At 39.0% G+C, this 23169-nt stretch overlaps 1 protein-coding gene across 1 annotated transcript; it reads left to right on the forward strand.

The window, feature by feature from the left end:
- The first annotated feature begins 560 nt into the window (after positions 1–560).
- On the forward strand, positions 561–23081 carry LOC122329002 (collagen alpha-1(XX) chain). The gene is made up of 42 exons (XM_043225149.1): positions 561–673; positions 1497–1618; positions 4116–4220; positions 6731–6874; positions 7884–8039; positions 8939–9130; positions 9994–10161; positions 10670–10789; positions 11465–11629; positions 12197–12355; positions 12456–12625; positions 13212–13341; positions 13608–13753; positions 13844–13973; positions 14792–14931; positions 15255–15381; positions 15460–15599; positions 15726–15858; positions 15930–16072; positions 16959–17088; positions 17211–17327; positions 17413–17559; positions 17650–17706; positions 17948–17986; positions 18188–18326; positions 18416–18558; positions 18656–18765; positions 18872–19030; positions 19114–19191; positions 19295–19381; positions 19507–19560; positions 19817–19912; positions 19997–20050; positions 20148–20201; positions 20280–20333; positions 20424–20495; positions 20596–20631; positions 20713–20779; positions 20907–21095; positions 21237–21314; positions 21747–21905; positions 21988–23081. Exons 2-42 carry the CDS (start codon positions 1522–1524, stop codon positions 22014–22016), a joined length of 4713 nt encoding a protein of 1570 aa, XP_043081084.1. The 5' UTR covers positions 561–673; positions 1497–1521; the 3' UTR covers positions 22017–23081.
- Positions 23082–23169: the final 88 nt, after the last annotated feature.

A 23169-nucleotide genomic window follows, 5' to 3' on the forward strand; every position in this document is an offset into this window, starting at 1 on the left:
CCCATAAATTGTGATCGACTCAGAGTACTAATAAGGCAAGAATATATCTCCATGTATCTCCAGATTTGGCCCAAATGCTAATATCCAGCATGCCAGAGCAAATTGCAGAGATTATGAAGAACAAGGGTCAACACTGTAAAAACTGACTCATCACATTTGTTTTTGCCAATAAAAGCCTTTATTTAGAACTGTTTTTCAGTATATGCTACCATAGAAACATTCAAAAATAATCACCTCACAAGCTGGATCTCCAGACATATCATTAGTTTTTTCCTGGACAGTTCAGCCATGGCTCATTAAATATGGCTGCTGAATGCATGGTCATTAAAGCAATTAGCCACATTGCAAGGCTATACAGCGTAAGGACAGCTCTGGTAAAGTTTGCATAAAAGAAGCAAGTGACTGTTCTGTGTCTCAAAAATATACGGACAACATATTGGGCAGCAGTCTGTTGTCTCTCAAAGCCTTTCAGAACAGCTGATACACCACTCTCAGCGACTTTTCCCCGCCTCTGCATCCCTAGAGGAGGGCGCTGCACCCGTATCAGATTTCACACCTAACCCAACCGAAGTGGAGACATAGACGACAGCAAATGGGAAGTGAGTGACCGGGACTCAATGTGTTAACATCCCTTACCTGTGTGGAATGCGCCAGGTACACGCTTCAGCTTCAGGTAAACTACCTAACCTAACAGACCTTTCTTTGAGTTATATATATATATATTACGTCTTAGTGCTTTGCTGCAGAAACGCAAACTGTTTTGAATTATATTTTTTAATCCGCTTTGACGCTGTTCCTACTGGTTTACGTCTGTGAGTTAAGCAATATCTATAGAAGTCAAGTATAAGTTAATAATAAGCAAGACGGTCAAATGTAATAAGCAGTTCATCTAGTTTTCGCGGGCTGTTTCTGTTTGGGGTTTCACGGTGCTCTTGTGTAGCGGTAACAGCTTTCGACAGCTCTCTGTAGGTGTGGTATCTCCACAGATTCAGCTCTTCGGAGCTTTAAAGTTCCTGATATCATCTATTTCTGCTGTATACAGCACAACAAGCCAACGCATGTAAAGGCCGTCTTATTATGGCCCAAAGCGAAGGGAGGGAGGAGGTCCAATTAAAATAGGTGTCAAATAATTACGCTTCTCACACATAATGTTCACCAGCTAACTGCTGAGAAGATTTTTCTGTTTCGTCGATTTTTAATGTGCACAGGTGGTATGGTAATGGGTCAGTTACTAAACTACATTCAGATTTTTCAGACCTCTCTGGTTATACCTATATAACAGGTGTTCAGCTTTCCCTCCCTCTTCTTGTAATAGTCTTCAATGGGTTTGTAATGACCAGTTTGGCGCAGCCTTCTCTTTAAGTGTCCCAGCTCTCTCTGTCTCTGTTTAAAACTGCGCAAACAAGCATAACCAATGCTAATTTTATAATGTTTGTTTAGGGTGCATGAAGGTTACGCTCATTTTCACCTTGCTTACAGTGACCGTTTTCCCATAGGTCTTTAACTGAACCCAGCGCGATCATGATGGCCCACAGCTGTCCTTCCGTCCTTTCAGAGCGAAACACACTCATCCTGGTGACGTTTCTCCTAATGCTGGTGTCTGAAGTCCATTCCCAAGGTCATATAATACCTTTTACCTTTCACACAAGCCACTTATTTACTAAATATGCACCTATATTAATATTTTGGACGATGTTGAGAATTATTTGTATGTTATGTCTGATACTGCAGTTGCAATAGTATTACGCTTTGGTACTATTTTGTACCGACAGGTAATCTGGTAAGGTCGTAAAAAGGTAATAGGAATGTAAACATATGGAAAAAAATTTTGCACAGTTGAATACCGGCAGATAAGGATGAACTAAGTAAAATCTCCTCTAGTAAATGAATTTCTGCATGTATGCCTGACTCCTCGAATATGGCCAGACTTTGAGAGCCGTGGATAGTTGCTTCCATAAGTAGATGTCCTTTTTTTCTAACCAAAACGCAGTGCCTGTGCACTTCAAAATTAAATAAAGGGTAAAGTAGCAATCATGCCCGCAAGCAAAAATAGCAATCCGCATAATCCTGCCTTTTGGTGCAGAGCTAAGTTCCCTTTATTTACTGAAAGGTGAAGAGTGTAGTGTTAAAATTTATCTAATCCACTTTGCAGAAAGCATTATTCATTTATGTATTACTGGTAGTTTTCTAGTGGTGTAGAATTGTAATTTTTTTTGGCATAGAATTATACCCTTAACTGTCAGTTCAGTCAATTAAATTATATCTCATTGTGATTATGCCATAGACATATGCCACATTTGCCATAGAGAACTGTTTTTAGATGAGACATTAGTAATTAATTTACAGAGAAATCATTCAGTATTTGTGTTTATGATAGCATCCGAAATACTGTCAGAAAACACACAGTTACTGTTTTGTTTGTGAAATGTCATCTGCATTCCTAACAGTCCTTCTAATGGGACTGAATTCACAACCCACTTGCTAGAAAAGTGTGCTGTAATTTCACGAAGCGATGAAAACCTGTAACAGTGCAGAAACACTTTTTTTTTAGCCAAACGATACTGCTTTTTTCCACCTCAGTCTAAATAGAATTTTCCCCCAAGGGAAGGAAATTCTTGGTTAGCAGTACACCAGAAAAGAATAGTCTAGAATGCAAACGTGCTGCCCGAGGCCATTGTGCAACATTGTGGAATCTTTAGACAACTGCACACAGCGTTTCGTTTCGCGGATCTTGCTGCATTTGGGGAAAGAAATTTGCCTTAAACATTCTTGGAATAATTTATGTGTCCTCTCTAGGCCTTTTGTTATCTCTGTTATCCCTGGAGGGTACATGCTGCGCGTGTGTTTTTGTCTGAGCAGTTGGCCGCGCATTTGTTGACTTCTGGGTTGGTGGTGCTGCTGTGTGAAAGCTTCCTTTTGCCTCTGATCCACTGCCAGTTAATGCAGAGCATGGCTATTTATCTGTTGCCACGCTTTGAAAATGATATCCTAAGTAGCCATTTATACTGAATTTCACCCTAAAAGGTACTTTTATTGCTGTAATTTAATGTAACTAATTGTCTTCAAAAATAATAACAATTAAACATTTAATTATACTTAAAAACATTTTTTAAAAGCATGCAGCAGAGCAGTTCATCATTTAACTGGCTTAGATAATAATAATATATATTTTATTAAATGAAATGTATTTATTTTAATGCGTAGTTTATACTTTAAAAACATTTTTATAGTACATAAATCCCAGCATTCAACCGTTACCTGGTTTTATAATAACAACAACAACAATAATAATAATAATAAATAAAATGTTTTCCCCCTTAAATTCAAATTTGCTTTGGTTTTGGATGTGGCAGCATATATATAAATGCATTTCACCCAACATTTCAGCATTTCCCTAATTTTAATGTCCTAATAACATAACCAGGAGCTTAAAGACACTACAGTTAGAGGGGACAAAGATCTTCATGTTTTTGGGGTCATCCTCATTTGTAACTGGGCTATGACGTTACATGCATGCAGCCCCTTCAAGCTGACCTTTAACCCCACTGTAAAGCAGATTTCCTGTGGTCCTCAACCCCCTGTTATCCTGCAGGGCATTACAGGGCCCGCTTTGAGTGCTCACGGACAGCTGGGGAGAGGGGAAGCCGGGGCTGGGAACATGAAAGAGGGGATTGTGACAAGCTGGCATGTGGAAATTATGCAGATAAGATGAAGACAAGGGCAGAGTTGAGCAAGAGAACAGCGATGAAGGAAAAGGAGGAATGAATGAAAAACTTCCTGTTCAAATATTAAAACTTCTCAGAGGGGAAGTAGAGAGGGGGGGAGCCATTGAGATGCTTTTAGAGGAAGACTTTGATCTTTCAAGACATACATATCTTAGCTTCATTCTCCAGTGCTCCGCATACAGGCCTCTTTTCCCATGATTCTCTCTAGGAGTTACAGGCTTGTTTTTGTCCCTCATCTGACTCGTGCTATTGTACATATATTCATCGTGTGTGCATCTGGCCCAAGACTTATCAAACGACTATCGGTCTTAGTGCATCTTTGCAAAGAATATATTTTGAATTTTTATTCCAAAAAAGCATGTCGCATGAAATCTTTGAATGCATTTCCAGGCCGTCTGAAGCTGACTGTTCTGTCTGAAGATCGGCTGCAGATGAAATGGAAGGAGGCGGAAGGACCAGTGCAGGGCTATAAGGTCCGTGTGCGGCCCATCACAGGTGAGGCCAATTAAGATTACAAACAGTGTAAACAGAATATTCAGAGGTTGTTTTTTTAATATCTTATTCTCACTCAGGCTGCATATGTTATTTTATATGTACAAAATACGGTAATATTGTGAAATTATATTTTTACAGTTTATAACTGAAAATGATTTCAACATTTTCAAACGTAAATTATTCTTGTGATGGCAAAGCTGATCCTTCAGTGTCACACGATCCTTCAGAAATCATTCTGATTGTCTGGTCAGGAAACATTTCTTATTATGATCAATGTTTAACAAAACAGTTGTACTGCTTCATGTTTTTTGGAAACTGTAATCATTTTTTTAGAATTCTTTGTTAGGAATTTCTTTAACAAATATATTTTGTTTGTTTATATTTAATTTAAAAGTACTTACTGTCAGTTATAATCAGTTTAACGCATCCTCGCAAAAATTGTAAGTATTTTTTTAAATAAAAATGATTTAAAGTATTTTTTTTTGATTGTCAAAGTATATAGCAGTCTGCATATAACTGGTTACTTAAATGAAAAGTAACTTATTTTTAAAAGTAGCTTTAATATTGTGATGTATTGTATTTGAAAATAGAAAAAAATATTTCAGATTATAGCCAGACATTATTAGCCAGGGCATTTCTTTCTTTCTTTCTTTCTTTCTCTGTAGAACAGTACATTCTTTTCCCACTGAGTAAGCATTCGGAACAGGTCAGGAATGGGAAAGCAGGATTTTTGAGCGATGATGGAATCAGGATAGTCATATCGATCATATCTGTCTTCTCATCTTGTTTTTTACCACTCTATATATGTGTGTTCATATCTTTAAACTAAAACCTATCTTCTTTCCCTCTTTCCTTCCCACCATTTCTCTCTCTCCGTCTTTATCTTTGTCTCTCTTATCTACATTTCCGCCCTTGTGCTCAGCTAGGTGAGTCCAGACAGGTCTGCTGCAGCCTTAAGAAAGTTCACACAGCTAAAACAAACAGCACACTTGCCCCACAGTGCTCCAGGCGGAGACAGACAGAAATAGGCATTCGCATTTCACAATGAAATCTCACACTCTGCCATCTTTTAATGATATTTAGGTTTGAGTTGGTGTAATTTCACACTGCCCAACTGTGTAATTCACTTCTCTCTTTTTTTCCCCCCTCTTACCTTGATGAAAAATCACATGCTGTCTCTCATTTTGAAGTCTGTGCCTTCAGGAAGTGGCCTTTGTCAGTTGCATGCGTCATTCAGCCTTTCTCATTTCATAAAAACAACCTTTATATTCCAAAAAAAGAAAGAAATTACAGTAATTCATACCTCACAGAGAATAATATGTTTGTGGACTCCTGGAGAGCACAACTTTTAATAACAGCAACAATCACTTCACACAACAATCACATGTAAATAACTTTTTCTGTCTTTAGATTTGTTTTGAGCAAGTCAAAACCATGCTCAATCGGGTTGAGATCAGGAGGTTGACTCGGCCATTGCAGAATAATTCACTTGAATCGTGACATCTCTCTGAACTTTTTAGCATGGTGGCGGATATGATAATGTTAATGTATTTGGTCTCAGCCGAATAGATCTGCTACCTTGATGAACTGCTGCTGCTGTTGGTTTTTGCAAGCAAGTTCAAAGCACAGTTACTGCCAAAGCATATGGCAGTACGGTGCTGTAGGTGTTTAATTCATACTGCTGCTGCACAAATAGCATATAAAATAACCAATAGAAGATCTATACAGGTGGAGGGTTTTGGAGAAAATCTCAGGTGAATGCTAGCCAGTCATATAAATGCAAGGCTGTGAGCTCATTGGCTGCATATGCAACATGAAGCATTCAGCTTGTGCCAGATCATTGAAATCTGAGTTACGGTAATATCCCTTCAGTCTGCATTATTTAGATTCATGACACTATATATATATATATATATATATATATATATATATATATATATATATATATATATAAACTTTTTTTTTTTTTTTTATCTTGAAAAACTGTTTTGGGTCATTGTACATATTAAACGTCCAATCAACTTTCAGTTTGGCTGAATCTGATAGACAGTATATCCCTGTACACTTCAGAATTCTTCCAGCTGCTTCTGTCTTCTGTCACGTCATCACAAACACCAGTCACCCAGTGCCACTGGAAGCCATCACTGCTCCACCGTATTACAGATGATATTGCATGCTTGGGTTTGAATCACGAGCTGTGCCAAGTCTTCTGCATACTTTTTTCTTCCCATAATTTTTGTACAGGTTTATCTTAATTTAACTTTCCGTAGAATGCTTTTCCAGAAGTGGTCTGACTATTTAGATGTTTTTTAATCTGGCCTTGTTTGGGGAACTTCCTTAGCTTAACCAGTGGCATAGGTTTAGGACTGAACTATCTGCTTCTTCAACCAAAAGGAGAAAGTTTGTTTGAGGAGCTTGTTTGTGTTTTTAGGTGTTTGGTGATTTTAATGGCATAGAAATTACAGACGCAAACAGCTTAATCTAAATCTCCCTTTCTTTCTCTTCTCTAGAGGTTCCTCAGCCAGAGCTGATGCTCACAACTACACGTGGCCGGGCCACGGTGGCAGGCCTGGACCCCAGACAGGAGTATCTCCTACAAGTTATGGTGCTCAATGGGACACTGGAGAAACTCATCGCAAAAAGACGCTTTACCAGTAAGAATGGTAGAAAAGAGGATGTGGCTTTGTGGTTGCAAACATGGTTAGATTTGTCACTAGGTTGTTGTCAGGTGTCCGAGTCAAAATAGCCAACCAATTACTCCTTCCTATCCTCAACAAGCTACACAATCTGAGCTATCGTTCATGCCTATACTAAAATGTTACAGTACAGTTACAGTACGCTTTGAAGTTATGTTTAGATTAGAGGTTTCCCTTATAATTTGTTATTAGAGGTGGGTGATCTTCCCAAAGTGCTTTTTGTGCACAAGAAGCAGAAATCATATGTCAGAATTCCCAACAGTCACAAGCTGTCAACACACAATCATAAAATGCAGAAACAACACACTGAATACTCCACACACACACACACACACACATACACACACAGACAGTGTCTGTAATTGACAGTGTCGAATGTGGATTCCTGCTGGATTACAGGCTGGGACTGATGCTTGTGTCTTTACAGGCGCAAAACACTTTTGGAATTCCCTTTAAAACACAGTGATGTCCCACCGAAAAAAAGACCTCCCTGAAAGACACCCGATAGCGAATGATGAAATACCTGACTTCGCACCAGCTGTAAATGTGCTAAAATAAGAACGTAAACACCAGTGATAAAAGTATTTGGTTATGGGAGATCAGACTTTATTCCGTAATAGCCTGGTGCTGTCATTGTCAAAAGATGCAGACTACGCCAAACATCTGTGATACGTTTGGATGAGGGTTTAGGAGAGTAGGTTACTGTGTCTCCCCGTGCAGGTCTGGACAGGCCAGTCGTGTGGTTGAGCTCGAGGGCCAGGCTTGCTTGTCTGAGGGGAATTATTCCATTGTTCCCACGTAAAATCATAAGCATCTACTCAGTTTTTCCAGAGGTGTTAATAAATTTTTTATATAGTAGGATTTATAGTAGGATTAAGTTTACTACATAAATCTGCACAAATGTTATCATTTATTCCACATCTTTCCACATTTAAACATTTGCACCCATTCTCTGATTTCCTGTCAGTCGATGGGTTGCGTGAGGAAGAGTTGATCCGCAGCGGAAACAGGGAGCAGAAGAAGAAGACTCACTCCACTGGCTCTGGATCTGGAGAGATGGATGACGTGACGGAGGCTCTAGCAGCCCTTCCCACTGTCCTCTACCGAGAACCAACGACTACAGGTAGAAGATCCATTTCCTCGAAGTTAACTATACTTGTCAACACAATCCTATCTGCAAAATAGGCTTTTATGTTTTATACATTCCGTTCACAGGTTTAGGATCAGTAATACGTTTTAAATGACTAAGTGCTAAAAATAAAAGCAATATTTTGTTTTAGCATTGATAATGCTAATAACTATTTCTTGAGCACCTAATCAGCATATTTGGATGATTGCGTAAGAATCATGTGACACTGAAGACTGGAGTAAGTTAGCTTTGCCATCACAAGAATACATTACATTTAAAAACTGATCAAAACAGACAACAGTTATTTGAAACGAATAGTATTACAGAACATAACTACTTTTTCGATATTGTTAATGATAAATGCAGCATTCATGAGAGTATTGGACTTCTGTCAAAAACTCCAAGCTCCATGTGTGAAATTAAGTATTAACAACAGCATTAGTGACAGACCAAACATACTTTTATAGTTCCTGCCCAACTGGATGTACAAAGCAGAGGAACTCTTTGTGGACCTTCCGTCCCGCGGTCACTCTGTCATTATCAGTGTTTTACTGGTGTAGCCACAGATGGTTGAACTGGCGCCAGCTCTACTAACTAACCTGTTAAAAAGAGACCATCCATCCCCAAATGCCTGTAATTAATGCTGCTGTAATGGGACGGGGGTCTGAAGTGCCCACCTGTACTGAACGTGCATTTAGAACAAGGCGAGTGTGGGAATACAGACACCATCACTCGCTATTCTCACTCATCTAACTGCCAGTCATTTTTCAGAATTAATTTTTATTTTGCAGGCAGTTTAAGCGTTTGATGTCATGTAACTGGTTTTGTTAGCTGCTGTATATAAGCATATTAGCCGCTTATGTTTCAGTCTTGATGTCTTTGCACTGCTGTAGAGCCTCCTGCTGTACCCGAGATTGAGCCAGAAGTTGACAGAAACACCAAAGAAAAGAAAAAGAAAAAAGACAAGAATCGATCCAAGGCCGAGGATAAAAACGATCAAGAAGAAAATGGAGGGAAGTCAGTGAAAGAAGAGGTCACCAGCACCAACAAACAGAGAAAAACCTCCCCAACCCAAACAGTCACGGGTAATGCCACTCACATTTCAGATGAGTTCAAGCAGTCAAGTTAATGAAAAATCAATGCTTGTAGTTATTGACATCATAAATATGCAAACATAAATGTAAGACGCACATTGACTCACTGGTACAGGAACATGCTTAGGGGCAGTGTTTATCAGAGGTAATGAGCTGTGTTGAGTTTTCCTGTGTCTGGTAGTGAGGGCTAATAACAGAATTGAGACAAACCAGAGTTAATGACACTGTGTAGGTTGTTATGAGGGCCTCTTGTGTGCCCCCAGGACTCAGTTATGTTCCCTCCTTTCTCCCATCTGTAAAAAAACAAACACATAGATAGGAATGCAACATTGAGAAACAGTGGATGTATTAACAGAAGGGATCTTGCAAAATCATTGCACAAATTGTTTTATATAGGAGCAGAGAGGATTGAAGAATGTTTAAAAAGACCCTTGATTACCCGTCATAGCAAAACAGACATTTGATTTAAGTTTCACTGCTTAGTGCTTAATGTTAGCCGTTATGAAGTGTTTGACTTGGGGCAAAAATCATAATAGTCAATTATTACCTTGAAATTATAATTGTGATTAGGTACAATTATCACAGTTTACACTGAATTCTGTTTATACTGTTAACATATAACATAAACAAGCTGAAAACACTGGAAAACCTTTATTGCTTTTCTGTAATATTAAGCCTCAAATGTCAATTATACATTGTATTTGTTTATTCTCTAAATTAAAAAAGCAAAACTATGAATGGTATTATAATGTTATACTTAAACAAAAATTAAAACCATAGAAAAACCTGATTAGACGATTAGATTAGATTACGATTAGACAGCCCTAGTTTGACTCTTGCTCGTGTGTCTCAAGCTGTTTCCACACGAAAGCCGTTTGAATGCGGCGCTGGAGCTCAGGCTGATCTGGTCCTTCTGGTGGACGGATCCTGGAGCATCGGCCGCACAAACTTCAGAAAAGTGCGTGACTTCCTGGAGGGCCTGGCTGTCCCCTTTCACATTGGGCCACAGGGTGTGCAAATAGGTGAGATCTTATTTTATATCATCTGTATAAATTGTATATGCATTGCGGTTTCAAAGCTGTGCATTTCAGTGTCTAGTAATTTTACTTGTATATGTAATGAAAGATCATCCATTACTGTCTAGTTTGGCGCTGATAAAAAACTGTATTTTTGTAAAATATTATTACAGCTATGAAATAACTGTTTTTATAAATTAATAGTTGCTTTAATACTCACCATTATCAGGTCATTTATACCTGTTAAGGCAAAGTTGAATTTTCAGCATCATTACTTCAGTCTCCAGGGTCACATGATCCTTCAGAAATCATTTTAATATGCTGATTTCTTATTATCGGAGTTGAAAACAGTTGTGCTGCTGAATACTTGTGCTACATTTTCCAGGATTCTTTGATGAACAGAAAGTTCAACTGAAAGGATCATCATTTATTTAAAATGGCTTTAGTGTCTTGAACTTTCGATCGGTTTAATGCATGCTTGGTGATTAAAAGTATGAAGTTGTTGTTGTTTTAGCATTATCTCAGTACAGTGGAGATCCACGGACAGAGTGGCATCTTAATAACTTCACTTCTAGAGAGCCACTTCTGGAGGCCATCAGAAACTTCAGATACAAGGGAGGCAACACTTTCACAGGTAACTAGACATATTATACTCTGTATATATTTCTTAATGAGCTGGGATTAATAAATATTCAAAAAAGGTTCAGAATCTAATTTCTGATTGGAAGAGCCACATGGACAATTTCGGACAAATGCACCTCTCCAAATGCATATTCTCTAATAATGTACATTGCTTGGCAACCGTGAACATGAGAATATATCTAAATATACCTGCTTAATTTAATTAACAGACTGATAATGATAATATTTAACAAGCTATATGTATTTAACAAGCTATATATATGTAGTGCTTTGATGCAACCTGTGTTGTTAAAAGCGCTATATAAATAAAAATGATTGATTGATTGATTGATTGATTGATTGATTGATTGATATAGCCAGAACTAGTATAAGCAGTATGTTATGCATCCTTTAAAATTTGTTAAATGTTTGTTTTTTATTATTTCCATTTCTTTTAACATGGTAAGAAGGGGTTCTAGTAAGTCTGGATTTGCATTATATACAAAAAAAATCTTGCCCACTGTAAAGTTACTAAATGCACAGTTTCTCATGACTCATGAAGTTTTTTTTGTTATTTAATAATCCTATATACACACCACACATCATGGTGGTTCAGCAGTGATGATAGGATGCTTATATGAAAGCAATATGAGAGCAATGGTTTATTTTGAGCATGTCTATGTTTCAGGCCAGGCTCTCATACATGCTCTTGAGAACAATCTGAAGGAGGAGGTGGGGGCGCGACCCAACACCCCACAGTTCCTGCTGCTGTTGACTGATGGCAAATCCCAAGATGATGCCATTGCTGCAGCCAACAGGCTGAAGAATGCCGGTGTAGAGATCATTGCTATAGGTGACAGCTTTTTTAAAGCTAATTACACATGTATGAAATTCATCACGTGACTACATTTCAAATGTTTGGGGTCTATAAGATTAAAAAAGTCTCTTCTGCTTACCAAAGCTACATTTTTTTGGATCAAAAATAGTCAAAACAGTAATATAGTTAATATATTGCAAAATAACTGTTTACTGTTTTAGTGTATTTTAAAATGCAATTCATTCCTGTGACGCAAAGCTTTTTTTAGCATCGTTACTCCAGTCTTCAGTGCCACATGATTCTTAAGAAATCATTCTAATATGCCAATTTGCCGATTAAACATTTTTTAGTTTAAATATTGTTCAGTTTTTCCGCGATACATTTTTGTCAGATTCTGTGATGACTAGAACAGTATTTGTTTGAATTACAAATAGTTTGTAACATTAAAAATGTCTTTATTGCTTCTGTTGTGTTAATTTAATGTCTAATTGCTAAATAAAAGTCGCATGAACAGTAATGTATGCTATTGCATATTTAAAACCACCTTTGCTATAGTTATGTGTATTTATACACATTTAAAGTTTTATCTTTAATTCTTTCCAGGTGTGAAAAATGCAGACGAGGCAGAGCTGAGGCAGGTGGCATCTGAACCGCTGGAGCTGAATGTGTATAACGTGAATGATTTTCCTCTGCTCAGTAAACTGGTGGGAAGACTAGCACGCATTCTCTGCGGCAAGATTGAAGACCGTATTAAAGCGAAGAGTAGGCCAATCACATACACGTTGTTGTTCATTATATACTCATCTAAATTCATACCACATACACTCATAGAAAAAAAACGATATATGTCTTTTTCGAGAAGGAATGGAGCGCCCCACTCAGGACCCAGTTCTGTCTTATCCCAGCCCAACTGACCTGCAGTATCTAGGCCTAGGCTCGAGAGAGGTGCGGCTGCGTTGGACCGTCCCCAGCAAAAGTCCTCAGCAGTACAGAGTGGTGTACCACACCGCTGAAGGACAGAGTCTGAAAGAGGTGAGCCAAGTGCCTCGCACTCTAAGCAATAAAACATAAAAGCAAAGTCTGCTTAAGATTCTGAAATCTTACTTTATTAAAAAAAATACTTTTTTTAATAAGTATACACTGCAACATTTAAAAACTCATGTCATATAGTATGAATGTGCCTTTATTAATTAATTTACTACAGTTGCATCGTGTACATTCACAACTCCTCTGCTGTGTCCTCATGGGAGAGTAGAAACTGCACACTTTGGAATCTCATCAGAAATAATAGGTCATCTGGGGATTTTTTGCCAACTCTTTTATGAAAAGCCTCAGTTCATTCATGCTTGTACTCTTTTTTTTTTTTTTTTTACCTTCTGTATAATAGGGAAGTGTACAATTTTGGATGCTGCCTAAAAGTTGCTATCTTCTAGCCATTAGACTGCTGTCCTGTAAAGATGTTAAAAGCTGGATTTGCTTGCATCAGATTGTTGTGGTTTTATTCTGAGCACCAGGAATGTTGGTTTGTTGGTGCCACCTACAGGACGTTTTCCATGCTGTAGTTGCATACAAGAAACATACTTTGTGTTTTTTTTACATGCATGCTGATTGATTTCAGGTAGTGGTGAATGGAACAGGCTCCACAGTTCTGCTGACAGGACTGTCCTCACAGACCCAATACCACCTGTCCATCTTTCCTGTCTATGAGAACAATGTGGGCTCTGCTCTGAGAGGCACCTTCACCACATGTGAGTCTCAAAATTCATAGCATTTCCAAATTCAAAGTTAAAAATCCCGAGAGCACACTGAACATCTGGGATTCTAAACTTGGAAGCATGAATGTTTAGGTTTTTTGCGACTTCAAAACAAATACCGTAAATGTCATTTTGTGCGGCTAACGTGCTGCTGGGGATAAAGCAAAAAGAGATGTTTACTTATTTTTACACTGGTAATATAATTTAGTTTTAGACCCTTCTGCATATTAAATGCATTAATAAATGCTGCCCTCTTGAAGTACCACTGGCGATACCTGCGGCTCTAGAGGTCACCGCCTCCTCCCCCAGCAGTCTGCGGGTACGCTGGCAACCGGCCTCTGGAGCCACACAGTACATGGCCTTATACTCAGCACTCAATGATGGAGAGCCTGATGATGCCAAAGAGGTGAGTCTGGGACATCTTACAATGTGACGCTGTTTCTAGTTATGTTACAATGGTTCGATGCCATTCCTGCGCTCTTGTTTTTTGCGCCAGGTGAAGTTTGGACCTGCTCAGACGGATGTGGAGTTGGTGGATCTGATGCCATCCACAGATTATTCAGTCACACTTTATGCTTTATATGATGAAGACCCCAGTGACCCAATAACAGCCATCGGCACCACCTGTAAATACAGATTCTTTATCAGCCCTTTCATAGTAACATATCTACCTGATTTTCTCATTATGCTCACACACGCTTTTATCCACTTCCCAGACCGGTGTGACAAATCGTCTTAAATGGATAGTTTTGCAACACAAATCGTAACTAATTCTGATAATTCACTCAACCTCATGTCGTTCCGAACCTGTGTGATTTTCTTCTGTGGAGCATAAAAGAAGACATTTTTAGAAATGTTCTCTTCGCCCATACTATGGAAGTCAGTCAAATCTGTACCTTTTTTGTGTTCTTTTGTAGAATAAAGGTTTGCAAATAAATGAGGTTGTAAATGTAAATGTTCACAGTAGCTTTTTCTCTCTTCAATAACGGAAGAAAGGAGAGAAAAACTAATTAATGTCACCTTTAATTAGATTAGAAAACAACAGATGGTCGGATCTCATGTTTATAATAATAGCCAGTTAACTACATAAAAAAATCTATATAAAAAGAAAATAAATTGAAACTGTAAACCAGTATGTGGTGGTAAGATATCTAATAACTGCTTCTGCTAGGAACACAAAGGCTGAATGCTATTTTGGACATTTGTGAACCCTAAGTCACTTAATAATTTTGAAACTGATTAATTTAAATTATATATATATATATATATATATATATATATATATTAACTCTCTGACTGCAACTTCTCATACCTACAACCTTATTTATACTAAACTAAATTTATTTTCTTGCCATATCAAATTATCCCGCCGAAATCCATTGAAATTTCATGACGTCTTTTGCTCATTCCCTTGTTCTTTCTCTCGTTTGTCTATTTTGTCCAGTCCCACTGCCGTCTCCTCTCAGTTTGCAGTTTCCCATGGTCAGTCACAGCACTCTAAAGGTCACATGGGTCCCTGGAGCTGTGGATGTTCCTGCGCACCGCATCGTCTACAGCACCAATCACGGCAGTGACGTCAAGCAGGTGAGCAGATCTCAGAAGGCACTTGTTAGGTTTTTGATATTCTACCTAAATTGCTTTGACCCTTTCATTTTTTTTCATGCTTTAGTAACAAAGTAATAGAGCTTATTACACTGTTATTCAAACGTTTTTTTTAAGGATAGATTTAACACAGATTGAAATATTTCTATTTCAAATAAATGGTGTTTTTTTTTGGAATATCAAATGATCCTGAAAATAAATAATCTACAACCTCCTACTATTAAGGAGCTCAACCTTTTTCAGCATTGCTAAAAATAATAAATGCACCAAATTAGCGTATGTTCTATGTTCTGTCTGTTTCTCAGGTGGAGGTCAAAGGTGTAAAAACGGTGTTGCTGCAGAATCTGTCTTCCCTCTCCAGGTATCTGGTGTCGGTTCAGTCTCTCTATGAAAAGGGCCTGTCCACTGCTATCACAGCCAACGTCACCACCTGTAAGTTGCTCACATTTTGACACGTTTCATTTTCGTTACTCCAGATTAGAAGATTGTTTATTATCTTCGATCTTCCAGTAAGAGTCCCAGCTCCCTCGGATCTGAGAGTCACTAACTTCTCTGGCAGTGACATAACAGTGCGATGGGAAGCGGCGGCAGATGACGTGGTTTCTTATCTCATCAAATGGATCTCGCTCAGTGAAGGCAACCTCAAGCAGGTTAGCTCCAACTCTTACACTTCTATTGTTACATCTGTGCTTTCGGTACTGATTGAAATAGCTGGCATAAATGTGTGTTTTATAGAATTGGGTGATAACAGGTGGTAATTCATGGATATATTACAGTTGACGGTAGATGGGGAGGGTGAAGGGGCAATCTTGGAAGAGGTTGAGGAAGATAAGGAATATCAGATTTCGCTTTCCGCGTTATATGCCGATGGCGCACAGAGCGAGGCAGTGGCCATACGATACAGCACCTGTAAGTATATGTACTTACACGCACACGATACAGTCCATTATGACACATGATTAACTATGTTGATGCTTTAGTATCTGGAGGTGGTCCGAGCAGTTTGTCTATCTCAGAGGAGACAGCAATCAGCATGCTGGTCACCTGGGTTCATCCCAATGCCCATGTGCTGCAGTACCGTGTGTCGTATACTCCACTCAATGGAGATGCGAGGGAAAACACAGTGAGTGCTTCTAGAAGAATGAAACCTCTTATTTTGTAGCGTTTGTGTGTATTTCAATTGACTTTTCTCCATCTACGTGCCCTACAGATCCCATATTTTTGGAACAGGTATTATAGAGAACATGGGTACTTGAGCTTCTATAGCAATCACTGAAAAAACATTTAGAAAAAAAAGCACTTTAAACCACTCAGGCCATCTTAGTAACCGCATTGCAATTGCTTGACAACGACACACAAAACCCGACAATTGTGGAGTTGGCCTATGAACGGGCAAACACCAGTCATGTAAAGACCTAGTTTACACCAAACAGATTAAAATGCTTCTGATAGCAAAAATTTGATTTTAACTGGAAGAAAGGAGAGAAAAAGTAACTAATGTTATCTCTAAGTAGATAAGAAAACAACAGATGGTCGGATCATAACTGGAAAAAAAATCATAATAATAAATTAAGGTTGATTATTCAAACTTGATAGTGATGATACTAGATGTATCTAAAATGTTTTATTAATGTATTATTATAATATTAATATCACGCCACATGACGTTAATATTAATAATTTAAAAGAAATTAATACTTTTCTTAAGCAAGCATGCATTAAACTGATCAAAATGCATGCATTAAACTGTCAGTAAAGATAATTGTTGCAAAATATTCCTATTTCAAATAAATGCGGTTCTTTCTATTGATCAGATGCCTGAAAACAATGTATCACTGTCTTTTTTTTCAGTGTCACGTGGCACTGAATGAATTAAATTGCATATTAAAATTTCAAATAGAAAACAGCAAAAAAAGAAAAGACTGAAATAAAGTAGCAGTAAATACTAAATTCTAAACTGTAATAATCTCACCGTTGCTTATTTAATTTGCGTTGTGTTGGTTAAATAGGTGTCACTGCCAGGCAGCGAGAGGCGCGTCCTGCTGCAGAATCTGCTGCCTGACACTCGTTACAGTGTGCTGGTGACGGCTGAGTACCGCAACAGAGAGGGCGGCAGCGCCTCAGCCCAGGGGAAGACCAGTGAGTCACACACGCTTCTCAATACAGTGTCTCTAGTGTTACAGTGGATAGATATACTTCCCACTTTACATTGCATTGCCTGACAGTGTCTCGCGTGTGTGTTTCTGTCTCTGCACAACCAGCCAGTCTGCGGGTGAGCAGCGTGAGCGTGGTGCGGTCTGACCACTCCAGTATATGCGTGTCCTGGAGGCCCGTGCCAGCGGTCACTGGTTATCGCATAGTCATCCAGGCCCTCAGAGGTAGCAGCTCCGCTTGACAGAAAAAGATCCAAACAGGTAGTTTGTTTCAGGTTATTTACTTTCCTGTTTGTACGTTTGTGCTCAGATAAACAGACTAAAGAGGGAATAGTAGATGCTGCTAGCAGCAGTCACTGTTTCTCCGAGCTACAGCCGGAAACGGTCTACCGCATCAGCGTGCACTCCCGTGTGGGGACAGTAGAGGGCGCTGCGGTCACTATCCTTCACCCGACAGGTCAGATTCCTGTTCCACTCATACTTCAGCCTAAAACAGAACTGATGTTTGTTTCGCTCGACTGTAATAGTATGTCATTTTCTCATAAAGCAACCGCTCCGGTGAGAATTCAGGTTCCTCCTCGGCTGCATCCTGTACAAAGAGAAGGTAAAAGTTGCAACAGTTATGGCTTGGTCAAATCAAACATAAATATTTGAAATAGAAATAATGCATACCTTTTCATCTATTCACACCAAACCATTTGACCATTTGACAAGAGAACAATGGAAATTGAATAAATGCAAATGAACACTTCACTTTTGGTGTGAACAGGCCTTTTACACTGTATTTGATAAAAAAAATATAGCTTTTTTTCCAAACATAATATGCTTGCTTTTTTATTTCTCAGTGTGTCCTGAGACAACAGTCAGAAATCATGTGGTCAAAGGTATTATCATTTTTACATTTTACACTCATGCATTTAGCAAATGCTTTTGTCCAGAATGACTTGCATTGAGATTTAGATTTTTACACCTTCCCTGGAACTTCAACTCCGAGATTAAATGAATAAACATATCAAACCCGAGTTAACATGACCTTATTGTTGAGCCCTAAACTGTAAAAAAAAATTAAAAATTGTGTTGTCTAGGCTTTGACATGATGGAAGCGTTCGGTCTAACTCAGAGAGCACACTCTACTATTGAGGGAGTGGCAGCTGAACCTTTCATCTTCAGCACTTTACCCAGTTACACCCTCTACAGAGATGTACAGCTGACCCAGAGCACAGGGTGAGAACACAAAACACACGCATGCACATATCATTAAACAGCTCGGTTACACCCTTCATTCAGCGCTCACACCCTACCGTCTGTCTCAGCTTCATTCATCCGGCTGGCTTCTCTCCAGAACACACCATCAGCATGGCCTTTAGGCTCCTGCAGGATTCACCCAGGGAGCCCTTCGCCCTCTGGCAGCTCACGGACAACGACTTCCAGCCCAAGATGGGGGTGGTATTGAACCGTGAGTGCCTGGATACCCGAGTAGATACTTAACTTAAGGAATACTGAATTGTAAATCCCAAGTTCATTAGATGCTTATTCTATGTCCTGTTGTTTAGCTGAGAAGAAGGTTCTGCTGTATTTCAGCCTGGACTACAGAGGAGAGATACAGGAATTGACTTTTGACCAGCCACAAGTCCACTCAGTTTTCTATGGAAGCTTTCATAAGGTGTGTGCGCTTCATAAGGTTTCATTTTGATGCCAACATGAAATGGCTTGGGACTACAACATTTAATCTGCCACTGATTCTTCTCATCTCTTTAACTGATTGGCAGATCCATTTGTCAGTCAGTCAGGTGAGTGTATCTCTTTCTGTGGACTGCCAGAGGGTTGGCGAAAGGCCCGCTCGCCCCCTGGGAACTCTGCCTACTGATGGTTTTGAGATGTTGGGCAAACTAGTAAAGACACGTGGACCTCACAGTGGATCTGCGGCAGTGAGTCTCACCTCATGACCACAAACATACTGTAATGTAATGTATACCCATATTAAAGCAATGCGTATTATATTCATCTGTAGTTCCAGCTGCAGTCCTTTGAGATTGTGTGCAACACTACTTGGGCATCAGAAGACAGCTGCTGTGATCTGCCCTCACAGGTACAGTTCACATATCCATTTGGATGGCACTGAATTACATAATGTAATGTGGGATGTCTTAAAATTTGCTCCTGTGTTTTAACCGAGGCTCTCTGTTCTCTAGAGAGACGAGGAGAGCTGTCCTGCCCCTGCTTATGCGTGCACCTGCACCACCGACGTCTCTGGAGCACCTGGAGACACCGGGCCACCTGTGAGACCACAAAGCTGCATTTTTAAACTGACACAAACATTAGAAAGCTTGTGAAATCATTATAATAGTTGTTGGAATAATCAGTGTTATGGTAATTATTGGTGTAACAGTATGTGTGTATTTAGGGGAGACCTGGCCCTCGTGGGGAGAAGGGAGAAAAAGGAGAGGTGGGACAAAAGGTAAGGAGACTCGCATATAAAGTTGGGTTTGAGCCTTCAAGTATAATGTTAACCACTAATCCAAAACACAGTTTAAAAACATTTAAAGTAACCCTTTTCTGTTTGAATATGCGTCACGTATCAGAAATCATTTTAATATTTTTTTGAGGAAAAGGTTGTTCAGACAAACAGCATTTATTTAAAATACAAATCTTTTTAAATATGTATTTACTGTCACTTTTGTTTCTGTTTTTGTTTCTCTTCTGCATCTCTCCAGGGAGAGGTGGGCCCACCTGGTAAACCAGGCCCTGAAGGCGGCTTTGGCGCTCTTGGACCCGCTGGTCCACGGGGAATAGCTGTAATGGGCAAAGTGGTACGCCTACACTAGTTCTACAGAGAAGATCTAACGTATTAGCATTTTGAACAGATTTAAACCATCTCTCATTGTCTTAATAAGGGCCCACCAGGAGCAAGAGGGGAAAAGGGAGATATTGGAAGGCCTGGGAGTCAGGTGAGTGTCAGCAGCCATCTTATAGGCCATAGTTGTATTTTTTGTTTTTTTTTGTTTTTTTGCCCTGGTATATCTTTTTTTCACACCGTGTTCATAGGGTCTACCAGGGCCTCCTGGTGCAAAAGGTGAAGAGGGCATGCCTGGTCCTAAGGTAAGTGTGTGTGGTTTGGCAGTGTTATTTAAATGTTCAGTCTTGTCATTCATCTTTCTGTCAATAAATTTGTCACAGGGCACCAGAGGACTGGAGGGTAACATAGGTAGCCCAGGAATAACAGGCCCTAGAGTAAGACTTACCTATAAGCATTCATGGAATATTTCATACTGTATATGCTTTCACTGCACTCTTTAGACACTCTGTGTCTATAATTTGTAGGGCTTCCAGGGTATGCCTGGTCATCCAGGGCCAGTGGGAGAAAGAGGGCCCTTAGGTCCCGTAGGGCCCACCGTAAGTTTATATCCTACATCCATACAGTCCTGCTGAGATAAATGGCCAGAAATATTTGATAAAAAATATGGCTAGAAATTGAATGTTAAGTCTTTCACAGGGTCTTCCTGGAAGTAAGGGCGAGAGAGGAGAGAAGGTGGGTTAAAAATGACATCTTTGCTATATGCCAACCATAAAAAAAGATTTAGTTTGTTTTAATAATTCTTCTGTTTGTTAGGGTGAGCCACAGTCTCTTGCCATGATCTACCAGCTTGTTACACAGGCCTGCGAAAAACTTGTGCACAGTATGTTGCATATTTACTACATCCATTTTCAGGCATAGTAAATGCAGAATTGAAAAGCATCTTTAATGGCAATCTTGGCCTGAGTGACTGAATATCAATTATGAGCTGATAATAAACTGCGTTTTAGATGAAGTGCTGAAGATGGATGCTTTTCTGAATGAGATGAATCGAAAGCCAGTGCCCATCCAGGAACCAGTAGCACCACCGGGAGAGCCTGGGATACCTGGGGGAAGGGGGCCACCTGGATCCCGAGGCCCTCAGGGTCGACAAGGAAGCAGAGGGGAGTCTGGAAAACCAGGGTACCCTGGAGAGCAGGGTAAGCCTTGACATTTTCATTTCTTTGGAGATGAAATTTGCCGTGCAAGCACAACATCTGATGGCTGTCTTTAGACACATTAGTTGTTGGGGTTTTTTAATTATGCATTACGTTATGTTAATTTCTGTGATGAACTTGTAGGGCGCAGAGGGATGCCTGGTGAGAAGGGCTCTCCAGGAGCAAATACGGTGGGGCCGCAAGGAATAAAAGGTTTTGCAGGTATTGAAACATATTTGCGTATAACACACACCTGTCTTTTTGTAAATAGTTTTAAAAGGGTATTCAATATATATCAAATTCAGGTTTCTGTACCAAAAGTGCAAATACATCAAAACGAGATCAGCTTACCCAATAAAGAGACACAATAAAGAAGTAAACAAATCTCATGTGTTCTCCAAGGATGAATTAAATGCATCCTTACTGAATAAACAAACTTTTGACCAGTAGTGTATATCTGTTGTCTTGTAGTGTATTAATTTGTTTTGTATTGCTGGCAAATTGGTTTTGTATTTTAAGTAGACAAATAATGCTATTTATTTTTCTGAAAATCATTACTGTAATTTTACATATTTTACATTTTACATGAGGCCAAATGTCTGTGCCATGATATTAAATTGTTAATTGCACCACTATTTATTTCTACTTATACAGGACCTCCAGGTGAAGCTAAAATAGGGGAACCGGGTCCCAAAGGCGAGAATGGTAACGTAGGACCTCCAGGTATTTCAGGAGCTCCAGGTCAGCAAGGAGAAATGGGACCTCCTGGTGTATGTGACAGCAGTGGATGTTATCAAGGACCCCCGGCTGCAGGTAAACTGAATTGTGTCATTGTGACCACCATAGAAACAGTGTATGTTGAAGTGGTTAAAATTGCTGTTTATAACATTTTCAGAGGATCCATACCCTGGATACCAGCCTTGAGTCACTGAGAAGTAACCGTTCTACTTCAGCACTGCCAGAATCATCTCTTCCCCAAAACACTGTGTGACTTTAGTGGATAAAGAGATTCTGCCAGATGTTGACTTTCAGTGAGCCAGCCGATGGACTCTTTTGACTTTATTTTCTGCTGATCTCAACACAATACTCCCATTATGAGATCACCAAAGCACTGATCATCCTTGACCCTGTCTTCTACCCAGTATTCAACCTGATCTACTGCTTCGAAACTGCAGTAGATGCATGTGCAGCACAGAGGAAATCACAACACAGACTCTATTCTACAGAGATATTTTGGTTACCAGATGAGGAACTAGTGTCTTATTGGAAATACGGCTAAAATCCGCACTAAGAATGTTTCTAATATTTGACTTCTAAATATTTTATTGTATTTAATGCACTGTTTGTGTTTTAAATGTATATTGTTGAAGGCATATTACTTTCAATCTTTTATATTCCTGTTTGACTTATTACTTCTGGTTTTTGTATCAAGTGTTTTTTTTTGTTTTGTTTTTTTAAATATGAAAATAAGCAATATTTTGCAAGAGCAATATGTATGTTACTATGAAATACACTGTGATATTATGTTTTTTTGGTTTTTACATATGCAGAAGTGCTGTCCATAGTATTTTATAGAATTATACTAAGTGAACTGGTCTTTTGTTATTGTGTTAATATACATGTTTAGGTAAATCTTTATGAAATGAAACTGTTAAAGATCAAAAGCGTTGACTCACCTGAGATCCATCATGCTGTCTCTAGGAAATGGTTACTCTTCACGTTCACTGAAAAACAAAATGAAATAACGGAAAAATTTACATCACTTGTTTACAAAAATACCAATTTAATAAGCAATAACAGCAGTTAAATCACTCATGGAGTTTTTTTTTTTTTAAAGCTAAATATATTTTTTGCTGTGGTATAGTTTCAGATATCTTGCTGAACCAATTAAAATCAACAACAGAACCAGTCTTTTTATCTCACTGTAAATGGCATGTAAAGTGTAATGGATATCATTGTTACTCATAGTTGCCAAATGAACCACACACTGCAAAGAAATTATTTGTCCATTACTATTTTTTCCTGGGTAGGGTCATTATAGGGTTAATTGCTATTGTAACATTGTACATATCTTGAC

Source organism: Puntigrus tetrazona, chromosome 23, assembly GCF_018831695.1.
Source record: "Puntigrus tetrazona isolate hp1 chromosome 23, ASM1883169v1, whole genome shotgun sequence".
In the NCBI taxonomy this organism is placed as follows: Eukaryota; Metazoa; Chordata; class Actinopteri; order Cypriniformes; family Cyprinidae; genus Puntigrus; species Puntigrus tetrazona.

Excerpts from the sequence above, each read along its gene's own strand:
- LOC122329002 (XM_043225149.1), top strand. The coding sequence starts at position 1,522 with ATGATGGCCCACAGCTGTCCTTCCGTCCTTTCAGAGCGAAACACACTC. Across the intron at positions 20,202-20,279 it reads AGGGCATGCCTGGTCCTAAG|GGCACCAGAGGACTGGAGGG; the intron begins GTAAGTGTGTGT and ends AATTTGTCACAG. Across the intron at positions 21,096-21,236 it reads AGGGTACCCTGGAGAGCAGG|GGCGCAGAGGGATGCCTGGT; the intron begins GTAAGCCTTGAC and ends ATGAACTTGTAG.